The sequence below is a fragment of the Talaromyces rugulosus genome, chromosome V, assembly GCF_013368755.1.
Source record: "Talaromyces rugulosus chromosome V, complete sequence".
Lineage (NCBI taxonomy): Eukaryota > Fungi > Ascomycota > Eurotiomycetes > Eurotiales > Trichocomaceae > Talaromyces > Talaromyces rugulosus.
Window position 1 is genome coordinate 2,465,818 of NC_049565.1, and position 26,243 is coordinate 2,492,060.

At 48.6% G+C, this 26,243-nt stretch overlaps 13 protein-coding genes across 13 annotated transcripts; 6 read left to right on the plus strand and 7 right to left on the minus strand.

The window, feature by feature from the left end:
- Positions 1 to 373: 373 nt before the first annotated feature.
- TRUGW13939_09403 (uncharacterized protein) lies at positions 374 to 1,615 on the plus strand (the record flags this gene model as incomplete). Its single annotated transcript, XM_035492525.1, has 1 exon — positions 374 to 1,615. One exon carries the CDS (start codon positions 374 to 376, stop codon positions 1,613 to 1,615), a length of 1,242 nt encoding a protein of 413 aa, XP_035348418.1.
- A 1,049-nt stretch (positions 1,616 to 2,664) lies between these two features.
- Positions 2,665 to 3,268, minus strand: TRUGW13939_09404 (uncharacterized protein; the record flags this gene model as incomplete). Its single annotated transcript, XM_035492526.1, has 2 exons — positions 2,665 to 2,837; positions 2,920 to 3,268. The coding sequence occupies 2 exons, from the start codon at positions 3,266 to 3,268 to the stop codon at positions 2,665 to 2,667; spliced, it is 522 nt and encodes a 173-aa protein (XP_035348419.1).
- Positions 2,934 to 3,152, plus strand: TRUGW13939_09405 (uncharacterized protein; the record flags this gene model as incomplete). The annotated part of the gene is made up of 1 exon (XM_035492527.1): positions 2,934 to 3,152. The coding sequence occupies one exon, from the start codon at positions 2,934 to 2,936 to the stop codon at positions 3,150 to 3,152; it is 219 nt and encodes a 72-aa protein (XP_035348420.1).
- A 389-nt stretch (positions 3,269 to 3,657) lies between the features above and the next one.
- Positions 3,658 to 4,662, minus strand: TRUGW13939_09406 (uncharacterized protein; the record flags this gene model as incomplete). Its single annotated transcript, XM_035492528.1, has 1 exon — positions 3,658 to 4,662. The coding sequence occupies one exon, from the start codon at positions 4,660 to 4,662 to the stop codon at positions 3,658 to 3,660; it is 1,005 nt and encodes a 334-aa protein (XP_035348421.1).
- An 853-nt stretch (positions 4,663 to 5,515) lies between these two features.
- Positions 5,516 to 6,099, minus strand: TRUGW13939_09407 (uncharacterized protein; the record flags this gene model as incomplete). The annotated part of the gene is made up of 3 exons (XM_035492529.1): positions 5,516 to 5,537; positions 5,598 to 5,716; positions 5,764 to 6,099. The coding sequence occupies 3 exons, from the start codon at positions 6,097 to 6,099 to the stop codon at positions 5,516 to 5,518; spliced, it is 477 nt and encodes a 158-aa protein (XP_035348422.1).
- Positions 6,100 to 6,653: 554 nt separating this feature from the next.
- On the minus strand, positions 6,654 to 7,466 carry TRUGW13939_09408 (uncharacterized protein; the record flags this gene model as incomplete). The annotated part of the gene is made up of 1 exon (XM_035492530.1): positions 6,654 to 7,466. One exon carries the CDS (start codon positions 7,464 to 7,466, stop codon positions 6,654 to 6,656), a length of 813 nt encoding a protein of 270 aa, XP_035348423.1.
- A 1,387-nt stretch (positions 7,467 to 8,853) lies between these two features.
- Positions 8,854 to 10,362, plus strand: TRUGW13939_09409 (uncharacterized protein; the record flags this gene model as incomplete). The annotated part of the gene is made up of 4 exons (XM_035492531.1): positions 8,854 to 8,859; positions 8,892 to 9,259; positions 9,311 to 10,044; positions 10,103 to 10,362. 4 exons carry the CDS (start codon positions 8,854 to 8,856, stop codon positions 10,360 to 10,362), a joined length of 1,368 nt encoding a protein of 455 aa, XP_035348424.1.
- Positions 10,363 to 11,018: 656 nt separating this feature from the next.
- On the plus strand, positions 11,019 to 12,687 carry TRUGW13939_09410 (uncharacterized protein; the record flags this gene model as incomplete). Its single annotated transcript, XM_035492532.1, has 8 exons — positions 11,019 to 11,037; positions 11,129 to 11,175; positions 11,255 to 11,401; positions 11,477 to 11,597; positions 11,647 to 11,751; positions 11,825 to 12,390; positions 12,450 to 12,527; positions 12,598 to 12,687. 8 exons carry the CDS (start codon positions 11,019 to 11,021, stop codon positions 12,685 to 12,687), a joined length of 1,173 nt encoding a protein of 390 aa, XP_035348425.1.
- Positions 12,688 to 12,885: 198 nt separating this feature from the next.
- TRUGW13939_09411 (uncharacterized protein) lies at positions 12,886 to 14,018 on the minus strand (the record flags this gene model as incomplete). Its single annotated transcript, XM_035492533.1, has 4 exons — positions 12,886 to 13,150; positions 13,220 to 13,695; positions 13,754 to 13,942; positions 13,995 to 14,018. 4 exons carry the CDS (start codon positions 14,016 to 14,018, stop codon positions 12,886 to 12,888), a joined length of 954 nt encoding a protein of 317 aa, XP_035348426.1.
- Positions 14,019 to 14,674: 656 nt separating this feature from the next.
- TRUGW13939_09412 (uncharacterized protein) lies at positions 14,675 to 16,305 on the minus strand (the record flags this gene model as incomplete). The annotated part of the gene is made up of 2 exons (XM_035492534.1): positions 14,675 to 15,711; positions 15,774 to 16,305. The coding sequence occupies 2 exons, from the start codon at positions 16,303 to 16,305 to the stop codon at positions 14,675 to 14,677; spliced, it is 1,569 nt and encodes a 522-aa protein (XP_035348427.1).
- A 1,485-nt stretch (positions 16,306 to 17,790) lies between these two features.
- TRUGW13939_09413 (uncharacterized protein) lies at positions 17,791 to 18,183 on the plus strand (the record flags this gene model as incomplete). Its single annotated transcript, XM_035492535.1, has 2 exons — positions 17,791 to 17,883; positions 17,959 to 18,183. The coding sequence occupies 2 exons, from the start codon at positions 17,791 to 17,793 to the stop codon at positions 18,181 to 18,183; spliced, it is 318 nt and encodes a 105-aa protein (XP_035348428.1).
- A 247-nt stretch (positions 18,184 to 18,430) lies between these two features.
- On the minus strand, positions 18,431 to 21,462 carry TRUGW13939_09414 (uncharacterized protein; the record flags this gene model as incomplete). Its single annotated transcript, XM_035492536.1, has 5 exons — positions 18,431 to 18,460; positions 18,513 to 19,805; positions 20,308 to 20,578; positions 20,648 to 21,170; positions 21,276 to 21,462. The coding sequence occupies 5 exons, from the start codon at positions 21,460 to 21,462 to the stop codon at positions 18,431 to 18,433; spliced, it is 2,304 nt and encodes a 767-aa protein (XP_035348429.1).
- Positions 21,463 to 22,036: 574 nt separating this feature from the next.
- On the plus strand, positions 22,037 to 23,665 carry TRUGW13939_09415 (uncharacterized protein; the record flags this gene model as incomplete). The annotated part of the gene is made up of 5 exons (XM_035492537.1): positions 22,037 to 22,067; positions 22,147 to 22,167; positions 22,229 to 22,320; positions 22,379 to 22,616; positions 22,674 to 23,665. The coding sequence occupies 5 exons, from the start codon at positions 22,037 to 22,039 to the stop codon at positions 23,663 to 23,665; spliced, it is 1,374 nt and encodes a 457-aa protein (XP_035348430.1).
- Between the last annotated feature and the right edge of the window lie 2,578 nt (positions 23,666 to 26,243).

Below are 26,243 nucleotides of genomic sequence, written 5' to 3' on the forward strand. Positions count from 1 at the left end.
GGCGTTTTTTTCTGGGCGTTTTAAGTAAGTAACCACGACGTCTGCGAGGGGCGTCCTGTATTTCAGGCTGGAGCAGAGCGCACTGGACGCATTCTTGGCCCAGAGAGTCTGCTGTTCAAAGGCTGAAGGCGAAGAAAGAACGAGTTCACGTGTGCGTCGCGATGCGGCTTAGCGGCAAATTTCCCCACAGTCACGATTGGCCAATCAGAGCTGCCGATCGCAGTCACGCACGGAGCATGCCGAGTGGGGCCAGCGCCTGCCCTGCGTGGGCGGTCAGATTCTGCCGCCTGCCATGATTCATCGCATTCATAGATGAATAATCATATTCAACATCAACAACAACACCACAACCAGACTCTACGAGACATCCGACATGGCCGACGTTCAGTCTCCCCCCGCACATAACAAGCCTGACCTGTCCAAGAAGCTGGCTGAGCTGCGCGCCGGCAGCAAGAAGCGCGCCGCCGACAGCCGAGACCCGCCACCTGCAACGCCTGCGCTTCCTGCACCCCTCGATCTCTCCTCGCATACGTACTCGCCGCCAGCCCGCCGCATTCTCTCGCAAAAAGACTTGGACGCTTTCTCCACTTCGCCGGCGTACGTCTTGATCCTTGCGTTTATATTCGGCTTGTCAGACACAGTCCGCGGGCGGGCTGTCACGGACTTCAAGGACGAGTCAGAGCCAGCCCCAGAGAATGTCCAAAAGATACTGCAGATAGTCGCCCTGCTAGAAAAGCTGGTCGAGAGCAACCCTGCCCTTGACCAAGGGGGCTCCCGTTTCGGCAACCCGGCCTTTCGCTCGCTTTTCGACGAGACGGCCTCCCAGAGCCCTGCATGGCACCGCGAGATTTTGGGCATTCAAGATCCTGCCGCGGTCAATGAAGTGGCGACGTACTTGATACACTCGCTCGGGTCTCGAGACCGGCTGGACTACGGATCGGGACACGAGCTGAATTTTATGATGTGGCTGTTGTGTTTATACGAGCTGAAGCTGGTCTCGGCCGCGGACTTCCCGATGCTTGTCTTCAAGGTGTACTACAGCTATATGCATCTGATGCGGCGCGTTCAGACGACGTATTACCTCGAACCGGCCGGCTCGCACGGGGTGTGGGGTCTTGACGACTACCATTTCCTGCCGTTTCTCTTTGGGGCGTCGCAGCTGGTTGAACACCCGTATATTACGCCGCGCGCGGTGCACAATAGTGCGGTGCTGGACGAGGAAGGCGATAAATATTTATATCTGGATCAGGTGCGATGGGTGGATAGTGTCAAGACGGTCAAGGGCCTGCGGTGGCACAGTCCCATGCTAGACGACATCTCGGGCGCCAAGAACTGGATCAAGATCGAGAGTGGGATGAAGAAGATGTTTGTCCGCGAGGTTCTCGGCAAACTGCCGATTATGCAGCACTTTTTGTTCGGCAGCCTGGTGCCGGCCACGGCGGCGATGGGGCAGGAATCGGAAACGCAGGCAGAGGGGCATAGTCACGAACACAACCATGAAAATGATTTCTGGGGGGACTGCTGTGGCATCAAGGTACCCAGCACGATTGCGGCAGGCGAGGAGATGCGCAAGCGAACGGGGGGAACGGGGCTGCGGCCAATACCATTCGACTGATATATACTTTTGATACGACGTAGCTTGAGCGAGTTCGCTGTGGAGCCACCGCCCACGCGGCGTAACCTCAGTTGGCTAGAAGGGATCGCTCACATTAGGCATTTTATTAATAATACTACGGACGGGCTTGTCTTATTATAGAATGGGATCATTTGATAGCGCATGGCGCAAGTGGACAGAGCAAATACTAATTGTACCTTGTACCATCTCACATGACACTAGGGTCTCCCAACAGTGGTACAATTGATAGCACGTAGGAGTTGGTTTACGGGCTTATCACGCAGCCCAAGTCGCCGACGATCAAGACACGACAGCACGGCGCACGCACGGTCGCCCAAATGGAAATATTAAATCCAAAAAAAATTAATAAATTAATAATAATACGTACGTACGTACGCAGCTAAATGACACACTAAAGCTGCATGCAGGCAGGCGGAAATGAGCTATCAAGTTGCGACTCATCAGGGAGTCATCACTACTCACTACTACTAGTGAATGTTGTCCGCACGGTCTCGTTGCTACAGCCACCAGCGTTAATAATAATTGCTTCTTTATGGTCGTCGTTCCGAAACTGAAACAGGAGGGTTTTACACATGTTTCTTCTTTCCTCTCTTTAGTTAGTTATTAAAAGAATTAGCAGGTCTGGCGGCAAGGTCTGAAACGGGGGCTATCCATGGTTTTGTTGGGGATGCAAGGTGTCGGCATTCTCAGCGAGCGAACATTGGACTCTCAGCTTCTGTACAGATAAAAAGATGTAACGGCGATTCCCGACTCCGAGGACTGGATCGATTAGACTTTGTTATTAATGGACGCCACCAGAACCAGAGATACAAGAACCAAAGAGAGCAGACCAGGAACGCGAACAGCCGGATGCGGGTGGCGGAAGAAACTGGAAGAAACTTATATCATATTAGTATCAAAGTCAAAGTCAAAACCCCGTTGCCTGACTAATGAATGATTGCTCCCAATAGTCAGACAGGATCGCCGTTCGCCTCGTCCACTCTGGGCCAGCGCTCGTGTCCGCCCGTCACAGGCCGGAGAACGGAGCACTAGCCGGGGTCACGCTGTCGTCCCTTTATCTGGGCCCCTTCTTCTTCTTCTTCTTCTTCTTCCTCTTCCTCTTCCTCTTTCTCTTTCTCTCCTCTCTCCCTTCTGTACTTGCCAAACTCTCGCTCTCGCTGTTTCTGCCTCTCCCACTCTCGCTCGACTCTTGTCCGGCTTGCTATTCTCCTCACTCCTCTCTCCTCACTCCGCAGTCGCTATCTCCGGACCTCTTATCGCCACTACCTACCTACGTGACTCACCCCAACTTGCCAACATGGCTGTCCGCAAGCCTCGCTGCAACTTCAAAGAGTGCAAAAACGCCGCCCAGCGCTTCATCGGAGACTGCACCTTTTGCAATGGCCACTTTTGCGAGAAACACCGCATGCTCGAGTCGCACTCGTGCAGCGGGCTAGAGGACTGCAAGAAGGAGTCGCACGCCCGAAACGCAGACAAGCTCAACAGCGAGCGAACGACTGTCATCAAGGGGGTGTAGTCCTCAAACGACGTTTCTTCTTGGTTTCTCTCGGTTCGGTTCTTTTCTTCGCCACTTTCGATTCCACCCCGTCGAGCTTGGCGAGACCTTTTTACAACTATGCTGCGTTTTTGCATGGCGTTGTACGGCGTTTATACCTTTATACCTCAGTTTGGGGGATTTTTTCTGGGGGATTGGCATCTTCATCTTCCACCGTCTCTGGGACAATATATCTCGTACATAGTATGTTATCTATTGGAGATTTAGAATAGATGCAGGTTGGATATATTTGAATATATGGAATACTTGAACACATCAAGATGACTATGAATTGTAGTGCTTCAGATTGTAGTGCTCTATCGGATCTCGGAACTGGTTCGGCCAGCAGCTTATAACTTACATTACTTGGTATCATTCTTCTGTGAAAATGCATACTAGTAGATACTTTGCAGGAATGTAGCTGTGGTCAGCTACATTCCTAAAGGTACATACAGTAGACGAGTAAGTAAATACCAAGGACTACAGATCAAGACGTCCCATATCCAGCAGCAACAATATCTGCCTGCACCGAGTCCTCAGTCTCGTCCGAAGGATAGCCCGAGGTCATGACACCCTCATAGAACGTGCCCTGCGCACCGTTGCTGTTGTCACCACCAATGCCCAGAATGATAGCACCCTCCTTGATCATCGGATTATACCCAGAGGGCCGCGCACCGCTATAGTACGTCGACAACGCACCATCCGCCGTCGCATCACCGCCACGAATCGCCCACTGATTCGGCTCACCTTTAATCACAGCCGTGACAAAGCGCGCAGTGATGCTCGGATCGTCTGCATTATTGGCCGCGCTTTCGCCCGAGAAAAGCCCGTTTTCGAGATCGGCCATGATCCACGGCCCGTCGCCAGCACCAGAGCCCCAGACCGTGCAGTTTCCGAAATAGATGGCTTCCATGTGGCCCGAACCAGTGTCGGTGTTGCTCGTCTCGGCGTTGCCGTAATCAAAACAGCATTGGTCGTTGTAGTTGGTGCCGTCTAGCACGGCGTACATGCCTTCTGCGGCGTCGCCTGTTGCGGTGCCTGTGGCGACGTCGTTGCGATAGCCAGTTCCGGGCGTAACTAGGACGCCATAGACTGTTTCTCCATTGAGTGTTACTGGCGCCCCCGTTGCGCTGGCCAGGTTATCAGCACCGTTGGTCCCGGGACCGTCGAACCCACCGGCGGGGGCCTGTGTGAGGTCGTTGCCATTGCCGGATTGGTCGTAGATGATGCTGATATAGCAGTCTGTGCCGTCACAAAAGGAGTCTTGCGTCGCCGAGTCTGCGATTCCGCCGGCAGACACGGGGCCGATGTCGGTGGTGGTGCTGTCGGAGCTGCGTTGTACTTGGTATAGAGATCCGGTGTAATCACTGTATAGAGCGCGAGTGGTGCTGTGTGCGGCGACGCAGGGTGTATCGCCAGAGGCATAGATATCACAGGGCCCAGCAGTGACAAGAGTGGCCGCTAGGCCTAAAGCCAGTACAGAGGACAGCATTTTGGTCTTTTCGAGATTTGAAATTATTCAATGATGACGAGAAGCTTAATGATTATAGATATCTGGAGGAGAATCCCTCTTCTTATAGATTTTGGACATGTGTATGTGGTCTTGTTCACTTTGTCGAATCCAGTAAGATCGTCCTTTATATTAACCTACTGGCTTCTTCTCCAGTCTTCGGATGACGAACATTATAACCGCGGTAGCAAGGATCTTTTCGATCTTATGCACGCCATGTCTTGGGGCGTTGCATTGGACGGCGCTTTTTAAGAATATGCAAGGTACTTTTATCATGATTAGTGGAATCAAGACCATCACGAACGGGGTTCCCCACGGGGTCGGTAATATGTATGGAACTAGGAATGGTTCAAGTAGATGAATACGTTCTGTGATATAACCGACGGTTAATTTGGTTACTGTGCTTAGTTTTGTTATGCTTAATTTTATGTAGATACTCTTATGTAGCTAATGTTTGCTCCCCGCTTTTTTTTTTCTTACCCCAGAAAAGGCAACATTCCTGCGGAGCGGACTACATCAAGTCTCCCAATAATATTAACTATAATGGGTAATTGGTGATTCTTAATCTCTACCCCGGAGAAATGCGTTTTAACCGATTTCCTGTCTCACCTCATTTACAGATAGATCTTCATTGCATATACCAAACACGGTACGATCACCTATCCATGGCAGTCCGGTTGCTATTCGAGCCAATAATATCTAAAGATTGATGATATGATTGTCGGTAAAATAGATATCACTAGGCGATGGCACTTTTTGGTAAGAAGATAAAATCACATGTCCCATTTGAATATAAAAAAAAGTAAAGCACTGCAAACTGTATACACAACAAATGTTACCCTGGTCCGATTTTGGGCCTAGCATAGTGAGTCAGCTTGTGGAAATTTCAAGGCAGAAACAAAAAAAAAAAAACATACATGTCGTGGTGCTCGCTCAACGTGCTCAGGTACCGATTGAGCTCCTCGACTCGTTCTTTATGAGTCTTGACACCTTCGCGGCGAAGACGGTCGTTGAGCTTGTCGCGAGTTAGCATGACCTAGAAAAGAGAGAGAGAGATCTCGAGTTTTATTATAATATACATACCTTTTTCTTCCGTTGCTCTTCATATCGCCTCTCCGCCTCGGTCTTGAAAAATACCCTCTTCTCGTCGGATCCCTCTTCTTGGCCCGAAGCATTCTCGTCGTCTGCTCTTTCTTTTGCAGTTGCGATTTGATTATTATTGTTGTTATCTTCGCTGTGGCTTTCTTTTGATATCTGCGCGTCGTCGCCACCAGTTGTTGTTGGCTTTAGGCTGTCCTTGTCCTTTTCCTTTTGCTGTTTCTTCTTTTTCTTGTCGACCCGGCCGTCTTTGATTTTGGAGCCCTTGAGTTTGAGTTTGCCGCCGCCGCCACCGGCGGTTGAGTACTCGTCGCCGGCCATGGTGGTTGACGAGCAGAACTGTCAAAGACTGTTCAAGGCGGGTTGTGACTTGTGATGGATGATGGTTGCGAGGGAGAGCATGTGATTGGCCGGGCTGGGTCCTGTTTGGGTAATGGTCACGTGATTTCTTATCAAAAATTGGCATTTCTGTTTGTTTGTGCTGTAGTGATGAGATTTGGTATTGTTTATACTTGATTAGTTGTAATATATATCTATATTATGAATAGACAGGTGGTGGTGCTGTCACGTCAATATCGCAGTGCCGGTAGAGCATAGATGATGTCATTCAGGTCTGAATATTGACTACATACATGTACCTCTTAGTATCATATCTGCTGTGATCAATGTTGTAAGCGATGTCTTGGTTCTATATGAGTATAAGAATCCATCTACAGACGTTCTTGGCACAGTTGTGTAATCATTGAATCATTGATGTTTAGAGAAACATTAAATTAATATTCGTATCAAGCCACCATATATACATTGTACAGAAAGCAAATCATTGCACGCTTCAACTCCAAACCAAATGAGCCTCACAGAAAGGCCTGTCACCTTTATACCACGGCAGCGATGTTATTTTCGATGAAACGATCCGCCTCTCTCTTCAGCATTAAGATACAACTCGCCACAACGAAAGCCTCTACACTGTCAGCGTCGGTGTGCTTCTCATCCTTCCACGTGCGCAGATCTATCACCAAGCGACCACCATTACCGCCAGAGTACCTAACCGAGCCGGGGGTACGGAATTGGTCGTTTCGAATAAGCTGAGCGACTCTGGCGCTGCTCTTAGTCTTTGTGCCGTCCGCTAATATAATGCGATCCATGCGCTCCAGAATAAGCAGCGAATCTGCGTTACAAGCTTTTCTTTCTTGCCGACTACCGTAGCGCCACTCGAATTTTCCAAGCGACGTGTCGAAAACCTGCGTATGGCTAACCATCGACCGGCTTTGGACGTCGACCAATTCTCCGCCACACAACTTATCGTTGTCTATGGCCTGCTCAACCGAAACACTGGCATCGCGGGGTAGAATGCGCATTCTGGGGTGTCTCCCCGGGCCCCAACGATAAATGGTTGAAATGAGAGCATTCTGGCGTGGGTCGGATGAGCGTACCAACGCGCACGAGTTGGAACTCCTCTTTAGGCGGACAGATGTGTACTTTGCTGCTCCGGATTCCACGCTGTAGACGGAAATATTCTCCAGCGTTTTGCTGCCGCTGAGTGCCTGGTTGGTGTCGTATCCAATAGCTTCTACCTGAAGCACGCTTGTGGCAAGAAAGCCGTCGGGGAGGGAGGATTGGCTGCTAGCGTAGTCGGATGCAATAACCTCCTTGTAGTCAGGGGGAGACTGGGACTTCCAGTCACCCATTGAATTGGAAGGGATCGCTCTTGACTTTCGTGAACATGTAAATATACCCATTGTGCTTGGTTCCTGAAGCTTGGGATTTGGTTGTGTTGTTTGAATATTTAAGTGTCGCGGAATAAAAGCTTGGTAAAATAATAAGTGTGACTTTTGATGGAGTGCCGATTGAATTTGTGGATTTCCCTGCACTTATATATATATCCCCTAGATATATACGCGCATGTGTGTATTATTTTGCGATGCTCAATATGATGGCATGTTTCGTGCTGCATTGAGTGGTTTGCTGCGCCTTTTCCTAAACGGGAATCATCTGGCGCTCAGTGGATCTGCGGCTGTGTCGCCGATCGAGGCAATGCTGTGCCAGCATCCGGACCACGGAAGATTAGCAGGAACAACATTGGTCTTCTGTCAGTCGGAGAAGTTTGGTAGATTGTGGGTTTGCAAAAGTTTCTAGGATTGCGAGTCGGTGCATGGATGGAGACGATGGCAAGATCCAGCGCTGCTGGAGTTGTTTGAACTGTTTGCATTGCTCCAGCAATATCAATTACTCGTATCTATCTGCCATACACGTATAAGCATATAGTATGTAACTTAACTCCTTAAGTATCTGTATTTATTATTTGTAAAAAACTGGAAAATTGGTGTTTTTATTTCTTGCTTAATAAGGTCTAGTGTATCTGAACAATGAAAGACTGTAGGGGGTGACACCGATTTCCGGAAATGCTGTAGAGTAGAATATATATCATATGGCTCGACATGTCCAGTCTTAGCTATTTTTCATACAAAATAATATAGCAAATATTTGGGAGGATGAAAGCAAGATCTTATTAAGATCGACAAGACGTCACGTGGCGCATGGCCCCGATTGCGGCCAGCACCGCCCAACGCGGCGTCTGGGGTAAGGGCCGTCAACCTCGTTCCTGTCTGTCCCTTTTATTTCTTCTACAACCTATCCTGATCAATTGGCCGTCGCTCTGATTCCTCGAGAACTCGCTCTGTCCGTGCGATCCGCGTGTTGATTCCGTCTTGCTCCTTTGGTCACGCCGCGTGCTGGTCAGCGTGGACTGTACTCGTGGCCAAATCACGGATTACCCCGTCCTGCGTCAGCTTCAGCACTCAGCCCCCCCACAGTTGGATGTTGGAACACATTCGCTTTGCTTATTGGTGTTGAATCGTTGACTCTTTGTTTTTTTTATTTGCTGCGTGGCCCTGTCAGGAGTGTGGTTCTTATCTTCGCCATCCGCGTTTAGCCCCGGCGCCAAATCAGCCACCTTGCATTGTGCGTGGCCTTATCATAAACCCACTCCATTCTTTGTCCTCAGTCGACATTATTTCCTCTCAACCGCCGTTGTGGCTTCAAACGCAGAAGACCCACGCCTGTCTAGGCCTAGCGATGAGGGTGACGCTCGAGATATTTTACTAAAACACCAGGATCACCACGCCGACGACTGGGACGACAACGACAACGAACACGACGCCGAAAACATGCCTCTCCGTGCGCCGTTTCACGCCTCGGAGGAAGGGCATTCTCACCAGCCGTTGTTGAAGGAGGATGGCCGAGGCAGGGACTCGAATACATTCCCCGATGCGCTGGATGGCCAACCGACGAGGCCGCCCAACTCTCGCCGGTCGACTTTTCGCAGTCGAACACCGGACTTGGAGGAGAAAAATGTGACCCGGAAGAAATATATCATTGCATCTGGATTCTTGCTTTTGAGCTTGATCAGCTTTGTTGTGCAGACCGAAACCGCGGTGTACATTCAGCATGAACTGCACTGGAACAAGCCGTACTGCATGCTGTAGGTTTGTCCGGAATACTACGAATAACTTATTTTTCTAACAGCGTTTAGGTACTTGACACACGGTTCTTGGTCTCTGCTCTGGCCGGTCCAGCTCCTCATCCTCCGCATCCAGAAACGAAAATTGTCTTGGGACGCATTTTGGCGACGACATGTGCTCCTTATACGAACAACTGCTCAAATGGTCGAGAGACAAGACCTCCACTTGCACAGTCGAGACGATCACCGATCGCCCGTACCATACATGGTGAAAACAACCGCTATCATCACAAGCGCTCTAACTATCGCCGGTGGCTCCTGGTACGTGGCAGTTAATATGACTACCGCCAGCGACTTGACGGCTATATACAACTGCTCTGCTTTCTTTGCATATGCCTTTTCGGTTCCTCTTTTGAACGATCAACTGCGTTTTGATAAGATATTTTCGGTGGTTGTAGCCATTGTTGGTGTGCTGGTGGTGGCTTACGGCGATTCTGGCCCAGTAGAAGGTGAGGGCAAGGGCAGTGCCGACAATCGCATGCTAGGAAACCTCGTTATTGGCCTTGGTAGCATCCTGTATGGGTTGTATGAAGTGCTATATAAGAAGCTGGCATGTCCGCCAGAGGGCACAAGCCCTGGACGAAGCATGATCTTTGCCAATCTTGTGGGCACCTTGATTGGGTGTTTTACTTTGTTTGTTTTATGGATTCCTTTGCCGATTTTGCACTGGACGGGTCTCGAGACATTCGCTTGGCCTACAGGCGAGGCTGCGTGGATGCTTCTTATTTCCGTCCTCGCCAATGCTAGTAAGTGCACCTTTGATTTCAATGTGTTGTATGTAACACTGAGCTAACTGGTATCTAGCCTTCTCCGGTTCGTTCCTGGTCTTGATTTCGTTGACCTCGCCCGTTTTGTCGTCTGTTGCGGCGCTCCTGACCATCTTCCTCGTTGCAATTGTTGACTGGATGGTGACGGGCAAGCCCCTGTCAGGAGCAGCCATTGTCGGCGGCGTCCTCATTATCGTTGCTTTCCTGCTGCTGAGCTACAGCACGTATCGCGAGTTGGACGAGGAGCGAAAGCGGCGCCTGTTGGACGAAGGCCCGGATTCGGACAGCGACGAATAGTTGCATTCAATTCCGTCATTATTTGTTTGCATTGCATATGGTCTGGAGTTTTCCGGGGTTTTTGTTCTTCATTTACGAACAATGCGGTTTTGCTGCTGCGGCGGCTGTACATAAGTATTTTCGGCATGTTGTGTTCCGGGGCTCTGGCGCTTTTTTTTGTCGTGCCATGAGGTAATTTGTTTTTGTATTTCATATTTGTATATTATACATATCTACACATACGTCATCTATTTATAGACATTGGTTGTGGCCCTGTGTTTGTGTTGATTCGGTCTTTTTGTTGGGTGGCTAGACGCTAGTCGTTTTTTTTCTTTCTTCTTTCTATGTATACTAGTCCTAGTTCTTGTATAGTTTCAGTGCAAAAACCATAATAATGCCACTTATGTACTGCAGTATGGACCTGTGAACAATAATGGCAATTAAATGCAATGCAGATGCCTTGGCTGTGGAGCAAGTACACTGTCGGCTAAGCCTCATTGGGCGGGCGCATCGTCACAACGGCCGCTCGCCGGCATCACGGACAGTCAAGAACAGCTCAACCCCCGCCAACGTCCCAAACTCACAGGCCCCAGGGCAAACCCGCTGCATTTCTTTGAATTCATCCGTGCATATCTGAAACCGTTGGCCTCGACTACCACGCCCCAATTCATCCCACCATGGCCGACGCGCCCATAGGTGAGTGAGGAGGAGAGTGTGTTGTTGGTCTTAATCTCCCAGCGCACACTACAAGCCAGCAAAGAACCTATACTGACGACCAACCGTGCAGTTCTCGATGGAGGTACCGGTTTCCTCAAGGTTGGATATGCTGCGCAGGTAACGTTTCCTTCCTTTTTTTTCTTTCCATTATTGCAAAAACGATCGAATGTCACTGACAAACAACCCCGCTCTTTAGAACTTCCCCGAGCATCAATTTCCAAGTATAGTGGGACGACCAATTCTCCGGTCGGAGGAGCAGGGCGAGAGCGATGTTGTCCTCAAGGATGTCATGTGCGGAGATGAAGCAGCCGCTGCTCGATCAATGCTTCAGATTAGTTATCCTGTACGTTGAGAACCGCCGGCAAATACACGCACGTCTCTAGAGACTAATTACATTTGGGGGGGTGTCTAATTGCAGATGGAAAACGGTATCGTCAAGAAATGGGATGACATGCAGCACCTGTGGAACTATACATTTTACGATAAGATGAAAATCGACCCTGAAGGCCGCAAGATTCTCTTGACAGAACCACCTATGAGTGTGTAGACTCTCGGAGACCAGATCGTTCATTTCTAACAGTTGCCCAGATCCTCTGAAGAACCGACAGACTATGGCTGAGGTCATGCTGGAGGGCTACAACTTTGGCGGTGTCTACGTTGCGATTCAGGCAGTGCTGGCTCTATATGCTCAAGGTAGGCGGACTTAGGGGGTTTTTTTTTCGGGTGACTAGCACCAGCAAAATTGAATACTGATATTTTGCCACAGGTCTTAGCAGCGGTGTTGTTGTCGACTCTGGCGATGGTGTCACCCACGTTGTCCCCGTTTTCGAATCGACCGTCCTCAACCACCATATCCGTCGATTGGATGTTGCCGGGCGAGATGTCACAAGGAACCTGATCGCTCTGCTGCTTCGCCGGGGCTATGCCTTGAACCGAACGGCCGATTTTGAAACCGTGCGCCAAATAAAGGAGAAGCTGTGCTATGTCTCATATGACTTGGAACTGGACCAACGGCTGTCCGAAGACACAACAGTGCTCGTTGAGTCGTACACTTTGCCGGACGGACGTGTTATTAGAGTCGGCAGCGAGCGCTTCGAGGCGCCCGAGTGTCTGTTCCAGCCTCACCTTGTCGATGTCGATCAGCCCGGTCTTGCAGAGCTTCTCTTCAACACGATCCAGGGAACCGACTTGGATGTGCGCAGCAGTCTGTACAAAGCCATTGTGCTTAGTGGCGGAAGCTCCATGTACCCCGGGTTGCCCTCTCGCTTGGAGAAGGAAATAAAGCAGCTCTGGCTGACAAAGGTGCTCCATGGAGACCCAGAGCGATTGAATGTGAGTGATGATTTTGAAACAGTCGATATATTTTTCCAATACTAAACAATCAACTATAGAAATTCAAGGTCCGTATCGAAGATCCGCCACGACGGAGACACATGGTTTTCCTCGGTGGTGCTGTACTGGCCAACCTGGTGAGTTTTTTTTTTTTTTTTTTTTTTTTTCTTCCTCACTTCATCTCAATCATACTAATACACGTTCTAGATTGCCGACAAGGAGGACATGTGGGTAACCAAGGCCGAGTGGGAAGAGCAGGGTATCCGCGCTCTGGACAAATTAGGTCCACGATCGTAGAAAAACTTTCTTTGTCCAATTCTTTCTGTTTATAGCGTAAGCTCAATGGATGACTAGTTGCAAGAGATTGTGATACTATTGTCTAGATGAAGTATGTAGCGCCAAAAGACATCAATTGATTGTTTATAAGTATATGTAGTATATCCGTCTATTCTATTAAGTTTCATACATGTATATCAGAGAAGGGGTCTTTCCAGTCTACTTCCCACCCTGCCGACTCTTCTCATTCCAAAACGCCAATCCGGCCTTTTGCCGCAGTATTCCGTACATGGACGAACTGTCTAGACACTCGCCGCCGTAGTCTCGCGCAGCAGACATGTTCTTGTGCGCAAGCTCGACAGACGGCAGGTCGACGCCCTTGTCCTGCGCAATGTTGAGTGCATGATTGGCGTCTTTGATAGAGAGCGAGACGCCAAAGCCAGGGCGCGTGTCGAGCGGAGGTGCGTATGCACCTGTTGTCAATCTGTTTTTGATTCAGCAAGTTTCCTAGAAGGGAAAATGTTTTAGGGGAAAAAAAAAAAAAGGGTCTCACCGTTTCGAGTATCCGCCAGCAATCGGCCCAAACGCCTCGGTAATCAGATCCTCCATCGCATCTGTGCCCAGCCCCGTCTTCTCGGCAAACACTTGTGCTTCGCCAACGGTTTCCATGAGCGACACGGTCACAATATTGCCCGCGATCTTGAGCAGGGAAGACTTGGACGGATCGGAGCCACAGTCGATAACCTTGCGGCCCATGATATCTTGAATCAGTGGTTTGACAATACTAGCCCGCACATCTGGTGTGCTTCCGGCAAGGGCAAAGACGAGTTTTCCGGCTGTTGCGACGGGGTTTCCGCCAAATACGGGGGCGCATAGAAACGAAGCCTTGTGGGCGGAGAGCTGTGCGGAGATGGATGAGATGGTGTCTGGGTGGACGGTCGAACAGTCTATAAAGATCTTTTGGGCGAGAGGAGTGCCGGAGTTGATGGTGTTTGTGATGAGGGATTCCAGCACGGAATCGTTTGATACCTATTGAATTTGTTACAACCCAAAAAAAGACCAATAAGACTAGTAAAGGAATACTCACCATGGTGAAAATAATGCTTGCTTTCTTCACTACATCTCCAAAACTCTGCTCAGGCACGCCGCCGAGCTTCTGCAGCGCGTCGCCGCGAGAAAGCGTGCGGTTGGAATATACTAGGCTCAGCGCTTTTGTTGCAGCTAAATGGCGCTGGAGATTGCTTGCCATGGCGAGGCCCATTGAGCCAAGGCCATACTAGAGTGTATGTTAGACATTATCGCTTGCTATCAATATATGGAGAACTTACCCAGCCGATTTGTGATGTAGCCATAATGTCGTTGAACCAGAAGCCCACGAGACGTAGCGATTGTGTGTGTATACTTTTAAATATAAAGTTATCAGTCAACAGTTAACAGTCCCAGCACAATTGACCACAGTTTAAAGAAACAGCGTGGTAGCAGTTCAATATATCAAGTGCTTTCCCGCTAGAGTTGGCCGCAGGCGAAGCTTTCCCGCGGCGCTCCTTATCATGTCGGCCGATAGAGATAAGCTTTATCAATTTATCAACAATGCGCCATGTCAACTACATACGCAATTAATTTGTTCATGTTTTGTTTATCCTTTGTCTAATTAGATTTGATACAGAGTAGACGTGGCATCAATATATGTATCATGTATGGCTGAGTACATATATGAATCACCTCTACTACTTTAATGTTGTTGTATTGTGGAGTCAACTGGTATAATTATGTAGTATATGTAGTGAAACAAAAAGTTTTAAACCAAAATACATCCCAAAAATAGTACATGTACATGTAGTACGTACCACTAATTGCTCAAATGTGCCACCGAAAACACCTTTCTAAAAAGTATCACAATCCAACGCCCCCCTCCATAATAAACATTTCCCATACTTTGAATATAAAAAAGTTTGAAGAAAAAAAAAAAAAAAAAGGGATCAAGATTAGTGCCATATTTATCGCAACGTTATGACGACCGTTTATCGGGTTTAATCCTCACAACGTCAACCAAGGCTGGAAACGTCTCTGCGAATTCGGTCCCAAGACTCCAATTTCTCAGATCGCGTACATGGCGCTCAAAGACCGGATTTATCAGCAGTTCGTCCGAGGCCGTGTTGTGCATAAGGCAGTCCGTGGCCTCGTATGGCCAGTTGCAGGAAATGGTTCGAGTGTATGGAACGAACCAGTTTTCAAAGGGATAGTTGCGATATGAGTATACCAGTCGGTCGCGAGCGCGAGGCCACATAATATAGTCTATCCAGGCTGGATGAGGCGTGAATAGTTGTGCAGGTCGCGGGGTTAGCCATTCTGGCATGCGATCGTAGTTTTGCTGTGTTGGGTACATTTGCCAGCGCATCAGCTGGAACATAATGTACAGAGTGCCCACCTGCTCGGGCAGAGAGGAAATGTCGGGGAATGTGCGGAGGATGTCACTGAACACTTTGGATATCGAGTACGAATACGGACTGTCTCCGGCCGGGTTCAAAAGCGAGGATACGCTTGGATAGGCCAGGCGCTGCCGAGAGCCGTCGGGAGTTTCGCGCCGCAAAAAATCTAGAAAGATGGTGTCCAGCGGACAAGTAGGGGGTACGTTGCGGATCGGAATCGTATGTGCTAGAGGTTGGTCGGTCATGGTGGAAAAATCCATGGATGAAGGGGGGTCGATGGAGCTGTGAGGCGCCTCGGAGATTTTGCGGAGGTCATCAATCTTTGGGATCTGGTGTGGGTTATCAACTAGAAAGTTCATAATCAACTTTTCGCCGAACCCATTGTATGGAAGACGCGGCTGTGTCGTGCTCGAATTCACAAGGCTTGCGGCATCCAGTCTCTGCCAGCCTTGAATAACGCCTTGAGTGGGAGAGGCGGCGTTGAGAGTTGAGTCCTGCGCGTCCAATGGCGCCGACTCGACGCTAATAGGGGTATCATGGCTTCGGTCGGTGAAGGGTGATGGATGCGCTGCTTCTGGCTGAGCGGACGGGGTGCTGCTCGATGGCGGTTTGCTCGCTGTATAGAGGTTCAACATTTAGCTCTGTTTCAAGTCACTCCCTTGCTCTGTATCTTCTTACTAGGCTTGTCCACTAGCGGCTGCAAAATACCCAAGACAGTCGACAGACGGCGTCTGATATCCTCGTTCTCAGCCAGTATCCTGTCCTTTTCCGCCACCAGCTTCTGCAGGTCCTGGTAGGGCTGCTGCGAGGACAGTTCGCGAACGCGGCTTTCCAATGCTTCAATCTGCGTCTTTGTGCGCTCGCGAATTGCGCGTTGGGCCTGGCGGTCGTTTGCGCGTTTCCTGGCGAGCTGGTCCGGGGTTAGATTTGCGACGCCGCGCAAGCTGGCGCTACTGGCGGCCTTGCGCTTCCTGCCAGCGAGCGACGCAGCCGAGTCGTCGAACGCGCCCGACATGGACGAGGCAGCAGGAGACGTGGTGTTTTCGGGCTGGACATGAATAGAAGAGGGATTGTTGTTGTTGTTGTTGTTGTTGTTGTTGTTGTTGTTGTTAGGGGGAGGGGATGCTGTTGGTACGACGAAGGCAAAGGTCGAGGCGGCGGTTCTGGTGGCGCCGTCATGGCCCGGAGCGTCGTCCACTGGCACGTCCATCCCACTTCATCGCTGACATGAGCCGCGCATCAACAATAGAGAAATCGTTATGATTAGTCGAGCAGAGATTGTGGGCGAGCGTCGATTCTCGAGAACGATTATCATCCAGGGGCGGCGGCGTTTGACTTTTTGGGGGGAGGAAAATAAGAAATAATAATACGAGCTGACGATGATGCCGACAAGAGGTCGTTCGGGATTTGGCTGGTGGGCCCCTTCCCTGCCTTTCCTGGGCCGAGGCTTGTCCGCGCCTAAATCTAATCGTTTATCGATCAGATACCGTGCGAGAGAAATTGAGTTGTCTGCTAATAATCCTGGGGTTGAGGGTGATTTTCCACGGTGGTGGTGGCTTTCATCATGTACGGCCGACAGGAGATGACAGGAGAAAAAACGCGGAGAGAAGGTGCTTATTATTCAAGCCATACTTATTATCATTAATATTATTATTCTCCATCCCCATGCACCCTGCAGTTTTGACACCTGTTACAGCCTTCTATCGTTAATTATTACTTACTGCGTACGGAGTAGCGTCCACGCTGTCTAGCCAGAGCCAGCCTAGGAACCTCCACAGTCACAGCGACTAGTCCAGCAACTAGCATGGATTAACAGAATGGTCCATGTCCACTGTCCAGTGTGCAGTCATGATTGATCCTGTTGGCTGGTGCCTGAGGAATTAGGCCCCTTTTTTCTAATACGAAAATTAAACGATCTTTTCTTTAAAGTTTAAAGCTTAAAAACTCCTCAACTATAAGCTTCTATATTTTGAGACTATTTAATTAACTATTAAACAATAGGCTTTATGTAGGATTGGCAGGGGGTGATTATGCTGATTATATCAATTGGTTGATTGGAACAAAATAAAGCTCTACATTAAATAATGTCCCGAATATAGTCATGGTGTTTTGTGTCCAATATCATTCTATATTTGTATTGTTTGCATCCTCAGGATGCATATCATTCCAACAGGATAAACGGCCAGGCAGAGATTAGATTGTGAGATAGTAAGAATAAATAACTGCGTATTCTGGAGTGCTACACAAATTTAGGATAGCCCGGCAGGTTCCAACAATGACCAACCAGCCAAAGCAACGCTTACTAACTACAACAAGACAAATCACCGGTCATCATGCTTTCTGTTGGTTCTCAATGTGACTCAAATGAATACGCTGCTCAAGTAATGCATTACTCATTATGAGTATTGTTATTGAATCCATGATCTACGTACGTCCTAGTCTAGGGTTCGTAACGTCGTACAATCAACCGCGCTCGTAGATATCTGCTAGAACAACGTCTATGAAACGGTAGGCAACCCCTATGCCTGTAGTCTTTGCTTCAAGATTTGTTTATAAATATTGGGATATGTTCTTCCATTGTTTTTTTTTTTTGGGTTTTGGAAAAGTAGATCTTTTTATTACTGTCAACTTTTTCACAATACTATTGGAATCAATTCTTCTCATTTCAACCTCAATTACATCAACAGCATTCAAAATGAAGTACCTCGCTGTTCTCGCCTCTATAATTGCGGTCGCTGTAGCGGACACGCCTGTCACCGGCAATTGGACCCTGTACTGTGGCTCTTCTGTAAGTTGTGATACTGATTCCATGCCATTCATGAAACTATTACTGACCATGTCCTTTTTCTTCTTGTTTTTCCAGTGTGACAGCACCACTGAGGCTGCCAGTGGAACTTTGACATCCGGCGATGGATGCGCCCGTTTTGATTCTACTTTCGAATACTGCCGCTTCGAGGGTACCTATTTCTTCTTGGCCGGACTCGACTCTGATCCAAACTGCCACGGGACGGAGGGAGTAACACTTGCGCCGGGAGACTGCACCAGTGCTGGAAAGTGGTTCACTCATGAGATCAGTGCCTTTCTCTAAGTTTAAGACATGGATGATATGATTTTTGCATTACAACATTGATGTGAGCAATTGCCGATTGCTAATTGTCAATTGCGTCAATGTTCAATGTTCAATGTTATATCCAATGATGTCTTGATAGTATTTGGCAAACCACGGAATAAAACATGCTTAACGTACAACCATAAACCAAATCGTCGTCACATTACTTCCAAGCAAGCTCAGAACGCCATTTACATCCTTTGTACATATATATCTGACACAACTGCTATCGGATCATGTGGCCCATCTTTCCAATCTGTTGTATTGTTAGACCTGACAAAAAAAGAGAGAAAATAAAGAGTACTGACCTTTGTCTGCAAATAACCCTCGATTTCCGTACTTCGAATACCTTTTTGTCCGCCAGTTCGCCAGGCAATCGGCACCATGGCAACCCGCTCCTTGACACGGACCTCGCGGTTGGGGCCCTCGACTGCACGAACCTTGTCTGGGTTGTTGGTGAGCAAGCGGATTCCCTCCGGATATGCGTCCACGCCCAGGCCGAGATCTGCGAGCATGGCCGTGGCCAGTCCATAGCTCCGCGCATCAGCCGGATGTCGTAGCAGCAGGTTGGCTTCTACCGTGTCAGACCCCAGGTCCTGCAGGTTGTATGCCTTGAGCTTTTCCCCCAGGCCGATACCGCGGCCCTCTTGGCGCAGGTAGATGATCACGCCGCCGGGCCCGTCGTCGGAAACATGGTCTGGAGAGACAGGGCCTCCTTCTTCTACTACCACCACCTCTTCTTCATCTTCACCATGAAGCTGCTCAGGCACAGGTTCTGACGCCATGGACATTAGCCGCGCAGCCTCATCGAGCTGCTCGCCACAGTCGCATCGTGCCGACCAGGCGGTTTCGCCCGTGTAGCATTCAGAATGAATCCGAACAAGAGGCGCCTGTCGCTGTCCTCCACCCAACAAATCATTTGAGGCATTTGGCGAAGAGGTACCTTCATCGAGTCGACTGCTGACTCGCCCCGGATGTAATCTTCCCACATACGCGCCCCGAATCATGCGATCCATCTCGGTCTCGCCTTCCTGCACGCGGTCCAGACTCGTTGATCGAATATGGTTCCCAAACACAATCGCCAGATGCTCTTTGTTGTCGGCATCGTTTTGGTACAGATGCAAAAACATCTCCGCACCGGTCGTCGTGGGGATGCGTGCGCGAACAACACATTCTACATGTGGCAGCTTCTGTAGTAATTTAGGTCCCTTTGTTGCGTGCGAAATCTTCTGCGACACATCTTGCGCATTTAGTTGTCGTTGTTCTGGCACGATAACCGTTCCTCCCGGTGTGGATGGCGGCGTGAAGGCCGGCGATATAATGGATTCCGGGAGTGCCGGCGTGGTGGTGGCGTTGTTGGTGTCATTATTATTATCCAGCGTCCTGCGCAGAATATCGCGATGGTCTGAAATCCGGTGTGAATCTGATTCTGCCGCAGAAGAAGGCGCCTTGTCTACTGCTGTGTTGTCCAGACCGAAGTTGTCAATCGGCGCGCTGGATCGCAGAGGTTGCGGCGCAATGAACGGAGACGATTTCCCCGCCATAATGGCCGAGTCGGCAACGATGGAGAGCAAAAGAGACGGGTCAATTGAAGCGGTGGTCTATAGGATGTAGCGCTGTAACAAAAATAAATAAATAACCAGCAGATGACGACGAAATTTGCAGAGTATTGCAAAGTATTGTAGAGGACTGGAAACAATGTGGAAATAATTCCACGACTGTATGCGGGGAACCACATCGAAGCGGTTTCGGTGCTGAATCAGCGAGACCCGCAGTGCAGATGCCGAGGGCCAGCTACTAATCCCTGACTAATCATTAGTTATACGAGATGACAATGAAGAATTGTTAAAAACCCTCTTGTTTGATGCATAATCCAATTTATAGGAGCGCTAGCTATACCAGAGGCCCTCCACAGTGTGTAGTATAGTGTGGTGTCGTGCCCTCTGCGCATGCATGTATATACCCGAGACACCATAGTTCCCAATAATAATTAATACTCCCAGACGCTAGATCCAATCCAATCCCTCAAAAAAGAAGTGCCAACTCCTGAGCAAACCCTGTCAAAAAAAGTCCATATAGAGGAACCTATTACCGGATCGGGACGTCGAGGACAAATCGTCGGTCCACGTCCATTTCCTTCTCGTCTTCTTCGCCTTCAAACCTCAAGCGGTAGGTCTCCTTCTTTGCTGTGCCCTTGACTTCTGCACGGTAAAACGTCGTTGTGTCGGGGTACCGCGCGAGGACCTGCTTTCCAACGGTGAAAGACGGTAGCGGTGAGCCTATCTGCGGGATTGGGATCAAGTAGCTTGCCGATGACTTGTATATGGCCCCTGGCTCGCCGTTCTCATTAGGCTCTGGGTCCTGGACGTCGTACCTAATCGGAGGAGTCAACATTAGTTAACCAGTAGACGGAAAAGATATATGAAGCTAGACATTGGAATACCGCTTCTTGGTCCCATCCCCCGAGATGCTCTTGATAATGCATTGGATGCCCTCGCCCTCGACACCCTGCTTGTTTCTGTGTTTATAGACAACCTCTGCGCCGACGACAAATTGACCACTGCGTTCGGCGACGGTTCCCTTGACCCCCTCGGCGCCCTCTTCGACCTTGACTGAGACTGCATCGCGGGACTCGCGGGCATGGCCGGAACTCGACACGCTGGAACTCCGCTGTGTGCTGCCTTTGACTCGGTTGAGCTTGTCTGACAGAGCAGAATTAGATGCTGCGGCAGCATGGACAGCAGCGCCATCCCTGGCAACAATGCTTGGCTTACTGGACTTGGGAAGAGACGCTGCCCGACTGGCCGTTGTCTCGGCTTCCGATGCCGACCGCAGCGCTGTCAGTAGACCCAGGTTCTTGATTACGTCGCTGGGATCTTCTTGCAAGATCGCTTTTTCTTCATCGCTTAGCTTGACAATCTGGCGGTACCAGCCGTCGAGCTGGCCGATTTCTGCAAGCGTTGGTTCTGCACGTTGGTTAGCTAAATCAAACATGCAACGGTCTCAAAAATGAAACTTCCAATAGACAGGAATATAGGTTATTGCTAGTGAGAGAAAACGCAAAGACTTACTGTTCCCTTCTCGTCCAATCTTCTCGTTCAAAGAGGCAATCTGTTCAGCGAGAGCTTTCTGCTTGTCATTCTTTTCCTTGGCACGCCGCACTTCCTGGATGATTTTGTTCCACATGTCGGTTTCTTCATTTGCAGCAATGCCATTGTCCCGGTTTGTCGGGGGACCGCGAGGACGGTTGCGCGACATGGTTCCAAGTCTCGTCTTGTGTGGTCAAGCTGCCCTCGTCCTATGTCTTATGTCTGGTTCATCTATATAGCCCTAGAGGACGGTTGGGGGCTGCTCTCCCTCTCTCTCTTGTTGTTACTTTGAGCTCTTCTCAAACTGTGGACACCAATAAATCCCGACCAGCCAGGTACAACAAGTCCTTCTCTTTCTTCTCTCCGCGACTTGTTTTTGTTTTTGCGCGTCTTGGGATGAGAGCTTGTTGTCCGCTTGTTGTTGCGTCTGATGTTTGTCGGCCCTTCACCGCCTGCCTGGTTTGACGGGCTGCTGCGCCACTATTCCGACAAGTCAGGGCTCAGCCACAAGTCACGGGATTGCATAGTGCTTCAGCCTTCAAGCCTTCCGGGGTTTAGCCGGTGTCTGCGATTGGTCTAGTCTGGCGGGGAGCAGGTGGGATGAATGGAATGTACAACAACATCACTTCAAGTTATCGACTCTTTTTTTTGCTTGCAATATTAAATACGAAAAGTGTCCGAGTGAGCTAAACTCATCCTCTAAGAATTACTGCGCTAGCCTGTGTGTGCCAGAAACCGTCAACATGCAGATTCCGCTCCTCCGTTTACAATGCGGTAAGTTTTCTGAAATGCGCCAGGAGATAGATACAAAAAGCTCCCAATTGCAGACTGACTTTTTGTGTGAAATATCTAGGCGTCAATAGCTATGACTGGGGTAAGCTTCTCTTGTCTAGATAAAATACTACACACGATCAAATGCTAAAACAATTGCCCAGGCAAGGTCGGCCAGCAGTCCGCCGCCGCCAAATACGCTGCGGCCACAGCTGCCTCGGATTTTTCCATTGAGGCTGAAAAGCCCTACGCAGAGGTAATTTCATTTTTGTGTGATTGACTCCAGGAATTTTATTAACTGGTTTGGACGCCAGCTGTGGATGGGAACGCATCCTTCGCTACCTTCAAAAGACGTCGAAACGCAACGGACCTTGCTAGACCTAGTACAAGACAACCAAGCACTGGTGGGACGCGAGATTGCAAAGAGATATGGCAACAAGCTCCCTTTTCTTTTCAAAGTCTTGTCGATCCAAAAGGCGCTCAGCATCCAGGCGCACCCCAACAAGAAGCTTGCTGAGCAATTGCATGCGAGAGATCCAAGGAACTATCCTGGTAGGAGACAGCACACCCAAATTTTGAAACAAGAAATTTGTTGATTATTTTTCTTAGACGACAACCACAAGCCAGAGATGACAATTGCCATCACCCCGTTCGAAGGGCTCTGCGGTTTCCGACCTCTGGCTGAAATCGTCCACTTCCTCAACAGAGTCAAACCCCTGCGCACGCTGGTCGGCCAACAAGCCGCAGCGCAGTTTGAGGAGATTGTCAAGGGATCAGAAGATGCAGAAGACATTGCCACCACGGATCGAAACAAGGACGCGCTGAAAGCCATCTTCACCTCGCTGATGGAGTCGTCTCCCGAGCAAATCGCCGAAGCCGCCAAAGAACTTGTCGCCGAGGCAGAGAACGCACCCAACAGCTTTGCCATCGACCCGGCATCAGAAACAAACCCGAACGGCGCGTCGAATCTGGCCGAGCTGGTAGTGCGCCTGAACGGGGAGTTCCCCAACGACATTGGGCTTTTTGTCCTCTTCTTCTTGAACTTTGTGCAGCTGTCTCCCGGCGAGGCAATGTTCCTCAAAGCCGACGACATCCACGCATACATTTCGGGGGATATAATCGAGTGCATGGCCTCGTCCGACAACGTGGTCCGCGCCGGATTCACGCCCAAGTTCAAGGACGTCTCAACCCTAAAATCCATGCTGACATACTCATACGCACCCATTGAGGAACAAAAAATGGAGCCTACGGAATACCCCTATGCGTTGCTCAACACAACCGCATACACCAGCGGCTCATCTACGCTGCTGTACGACCCGCCCATTGAGGAATTCGCCGTGGTCAAGACGGACCTGAACCGGACGGGCGCGAAAGCGACATTTGACCCTATCCCCGGACCCAGCATCGTTATTTGCACACGCGGAACAGGCAAAATCAGCGTGGGGCCTGCCAAAACAGAGCAAGTCAAAGAGGGCTACGTGTTTTTTGTGGGTGCTGATGCTGAGTGTATACTGGAGAGTGAAGAAGAGGACGGAACGTTTACAACGTTCAAGGCCTTTTGCGAGTTGACTGGAAAGGAGGATATGCCGAATGGGCATTGACTAGAGGATCGTGGGAACAAACTATAAGCAAAAGTATTAAATTGGATTTTTTTTACATGTAGACATATGATAAATGAAAAGCGGTATTATTCAATCAATTGTATAACTACATGTACTACTCAAAGTCGAATATCTACTGCCCGTGAGAGACCCCTGAATCAATAATGATCTGACATATGCAAATATACATGTAATAATTACACTAAACAATCTCTCAATACTATAACAACAATATTAACGCGAAGGATCGGACGAAACTGGCTTCTGATCGACGCGACTGGCGGCTCATCCCTCCCCAAAAGAAAGAAACACGGGAAGAGATTGTCGCGCTGATGTCACCTTGTCTTATTTTAAAATTTTATACTACATCCATTTAATAATTATTTAGCCTTGGGCAAAAAAAAAAAGGAGACTGCGTCATAGGGGGGTGAGTTGTCCGGATTTTGCCGTGCTACTAAACTAGTCACTGTGGTTTAGAGACGAAAAAAAAAAGTTGAGACATATCCAGACAACGAAGGGAAAAAAAAAAAAGAGACCCGCTACAAAATCTTACGCATGCATGCATGCATGTTCGCAACCACTGGGCCTGGTTTGCTGCTGGTTTGCTGCCGGTTGATGCTACAGTAGTAATTAATTATTACCTTGCAGTGCAAGTCTTGCACAAGCAAGACAGAGATGGTTATCTCGGTTTGCCGCGGCTGAAGTTGGGGAGCATTCAGAACCCTGCAGAAATTAAAAGAAGATATCTGGTGATGGTGATGTAAGAAATGTGAAAGGAAAAAAAAAAAATTAAAAATTTCCAAAAATGGTATCAGTTTTCGACCCTGGGCTGATAAAAGTCATTGATTACATGCTGAAAATGGTGATTTTCTTGGCAAGCTGCAGGATATGCAACATGTAACGTAAAGATTTGAAGGATTATTGGATGTTGTTTAATCCATATCCATGGGGCACGAAAACCAAGCAATTAAATGACGGATCCGTACGGAGGAGTATACGTACGCATTATAATTAATTAATTATTATCGTTCGGTAGTTTAATTTATGCTCCGGCAAGCAAAATCAATTGATGTAACGTTGGAACCGTGGACCATCAAGACTACTCGAATGAATAAGAAATAAGAGGGAAGGACAAAAAAAAAATGTCTTAGAATTGGCGCCGCAACGGGGCAAAAACAGAAACTAGACAAGATTCCAAGAGTGTCCGGTCTTGTTTTTTTCATTTAGTCGCGCGGACACGCAATGTTGGGTAAATTCAACGCTATTATTAGTAGTTGGTTTCTTTCGGTTATTAATTTTCGTGTCGTTTTGATCCGGTATTATTATTATCAACATGATTCATGGTTGTAAACAGCCTCAGCTCTCAGATACATACATACATACACTGCCCTGCGCAGTATAATCCTGTTCTTCTAGTGCTGATTATTGACAGCTGGCGAAAAGACCGAAGCGCAGCAGCAGCAAAAAGGGACAAACGACAAACGAAGGACATCAACACATGACCCCGGCTCACTGACGGCCGTTTTGTTGGCTCCGGAAATCGTACACGACGACCAGGGTGCAACGTGGGTGAAATCGCAGGTTTTTTTTTTTTTTTTTTTTGGACCGTTAGCCCGATTCTTCGAAATGCCAAAAAACGGGTTTTCATTCACCGAGTTGTACAAAAAATGAAATCATAGCACATAATCTATGGGACAGAGCTCGTGGCGGGCCGCCGTCTATTGCCGAGATAGGCAACTATTCAATCATACAAAAAAGAAAAATAGATACGTAGAGAGACATGCAGACATGCACCATGCCGAGTCAGAAGAGAGAACAAAAAAAGAAAGAAACGTCATCTTCTGCAAGTGTCTTGACTGGTTACTCTTTTTCAAAAAAAAAAAAAAAAAAAGACAAACATTTGAATCGCATCGATGCATGTCTCTTCCAGTGTTGTGGTTTCCCCGCACTTGGACCAGAACATTGAGCCTATCAAATATGTATTCTTATTGATACGTACATATATACGATAACTGTCATTAATACTAGTTGATATCTCTCTAACGAGATAGCCGACGAAGAAATGCAGGTAACATTCAAAGCGCGCTCAGACTGCGCGCAGCATGACCAACATTTGAAGCTAAGCCACTTATCTACGCCGCAATATATATATATATATAGATAGATAGAATATAGATATAGATTAGTCAAGAATAGCAACAAAGATGACAAAACGAGGGGGAAAATGACCGGATAGTTTCCGAGGAGATGTTATTAGATAGATCACAGATCACCTGGGGGATTGCTGATGCTACTGCATGCCTGCATGCATAGTTAACTTGGTCGCAAGCAAGTTTGCATGAAGATAACAAATAACAGCCAAGCCCCTCTTATTAATAAATAAGTTATTACTACAAAAAGAAAGGAGCATTAGCATAGCATAGCCGAGAAACATGTTTCCACCAGGTTAATAAAGCGAGATTATTACATGTAGGGCCCGTAGGCTGCATAAACTGAGGGGTAACCCTAACCCTAAGAGAGGGAGGGGTCGTGGCCGTCCGCAACAATTCAAGTCACGAGGTGCTAGCTAATAATAATA